General features: G+C 40.9%; 1 protein-coding gene across 1 annotated transcript; it reads right to left on the bottom strand.

Annotated features, from left to right (window-relative positions):
* Positions 1–53: 53 nt before the first annotated feature.
* LOC109954063 (neprilysin-like) lies at positions 54–1,356 on the bottom strand. Its single transcript, XM_020589483.1, has 4 exons — positions 1,283–1,356; positions 968–1,071; positions 606–664; positions 54–488 (listed from the first exon to the last, which is right to left on the bottom strand). Exons 1-4 carry the CDS (start codon positions 1,316–1,318, stop codon positions 235–237), a joined length of 453 nt encoding a protein of 150 aa, XP_020445139.1. The 5' UTR covers positions 1,319–1,356; the 3' UTR covers positions 54–234.
* Between the last annotated feature and the right edge of the window lie 35 nt (positions 1,357–1,391).

The following is a 1,391-nucleotide window of genomic DNA, read 5'->3' as shown; positions in this document are numbered from 1 at the left end:
AAACAACTCAGTGATGCATGCTCAAGCATCCATCTGAGAGAGCAGTCAAATGCGGCAACTGACCTCAGTTACATTCTTCCATTCTGTTCTGGGTGGCTTGCAGTAAATCAGTATAAAAGTATCCTGACATCTTTGCAATTGATGAAATTGAACATAGCATCACAAAGCCCTTTGAATTCGAGTGTTGTGAAAAAAGACCTGGGTCGGCCTGGAGGAATGGCATTTCAAAACTCTTTATTTCCCCTGAAATGGCATTGTACCAGTTATAGAAAGGGAAATGCAGTAGAGTATTTCTATCCAAAGACCAATGTCATCTGCCAAAATGGCCTCTGGGAGGAACAGAGAGCAACAGTGTGGAAAAGTCATACCGTTGTCATCAAAGCCATGTGTGATCTCGTGACCGATTACCATGCCAATGCCACCATAGTTGAGAGATTTGGCCTGGCCTTTGCTGAAGAAAGGTGGCTGGAGGATACCTGCAGGGAACACTGGCACCAGGAAAAGCAAAACTAAATAAAATGGTTTTAAAACTTTACTTAATGTAAAACGAAGAATAATTACATGCATGTATTTGCAAATGAATGTGTCTGCACATGTAAAAATACCTATTTGGTTTTTGCTGACTGAGTAGAAGGCGTTGACAACAGCAGCTCCAGTTACCCACCTGAAGATTTAAAGACTGTACAATAAGGAGACCTATAGTGCAAGACAATCCAAATTCACTAAAGAGGTATTAAAATTAATCTGTGGTTATTAATAACCAAGCCAATATTAGCAGTGCTGCTGCATTTAGTGGATGGCTGAGTAGGAGTTAGTGTGGGAGAATACACTGTGCAAGACTGTGTGTCACACTACAAGGGCCATAAGCGAACAAGACATTTATTATTAGTGATTTACTAAACACCTGGGAAAGCCTGTTTGCTGAGCATTGATTTAACCTCCTAACTCTAACCCACAGGAATCTTACTCCTCTTTGTTGACTTTGACTCTCAGTTTCCGCAGGTATTTCTTCTGCACGTACTCCAGGTTCTGTAGGATGTTTTCAAAGTACTCCTCTGCACTGTAGCTCAGCTAACGCCAACACACAGCCAAAGAAATGGGAGGATTAGCCGTGATGAGAGCTATCAACACCTGTTCATATATTCTCCAGCTAAGCTCATAAAAGCCAAGAATTTGGCAAAATGGTTTTCATAGAACTGATATGAGGCTACAATGAAGCCGCTTTGTGTTATTTCAGTGAAAGAAGAAAAACATGCCTAAATGCAGATTTTCAGACACTCACATCTTTGTACTCGTTGTTGAGATATTCATCATCCATGATGTTGTCAGAATAGCCAATTTGTTCCCGAATAGCCCGGGCCTACAGAAAAGTAGAGGAGAGAATGTAAAAA

The sequence above is a fragment of the Monopterus albus genome, unplaced genomic scaffold, assembly GCF_001952655.1.
Source record: "Monopterus albus unplaced genomic scaffold, M_albus_1.0 scaffold2887.1, whole genome shotgun sequence".
NCBI lineage: Eukaryota > Metazoa > Chordata > Actinopteri > Synbranchiformes > Synbranchidae > Monopterus > Monopterus albus.
The sequence above is the reverse complement of the archived record's forward strand: the minus strand, read 5'-3'. Positions and strand labels throughout refer to the sequence as shown.

Coding starts and splice junctions, on each gene's coding strand:
- LOC109954063 (XM_020589483.1), bottom strand. CDS start 1,318: ATGGATGATGAATATCTCAACAACGAGTACAAAGAT. Junction 1,072..1,282: donor TCAACAACGAGTACAAAGAT/GTGAGTGTCTGA, acceptor TGTTGGCGTTAG/CTGAGCTACAGTGCAGAGGA. Junction 665..967: donor GTCAAAGTCAACAAAGAGGA/GTAAGATTCCTG, acceptor TTAAATCTTCAG/GTGGGTAACTGGAGCTGCTG.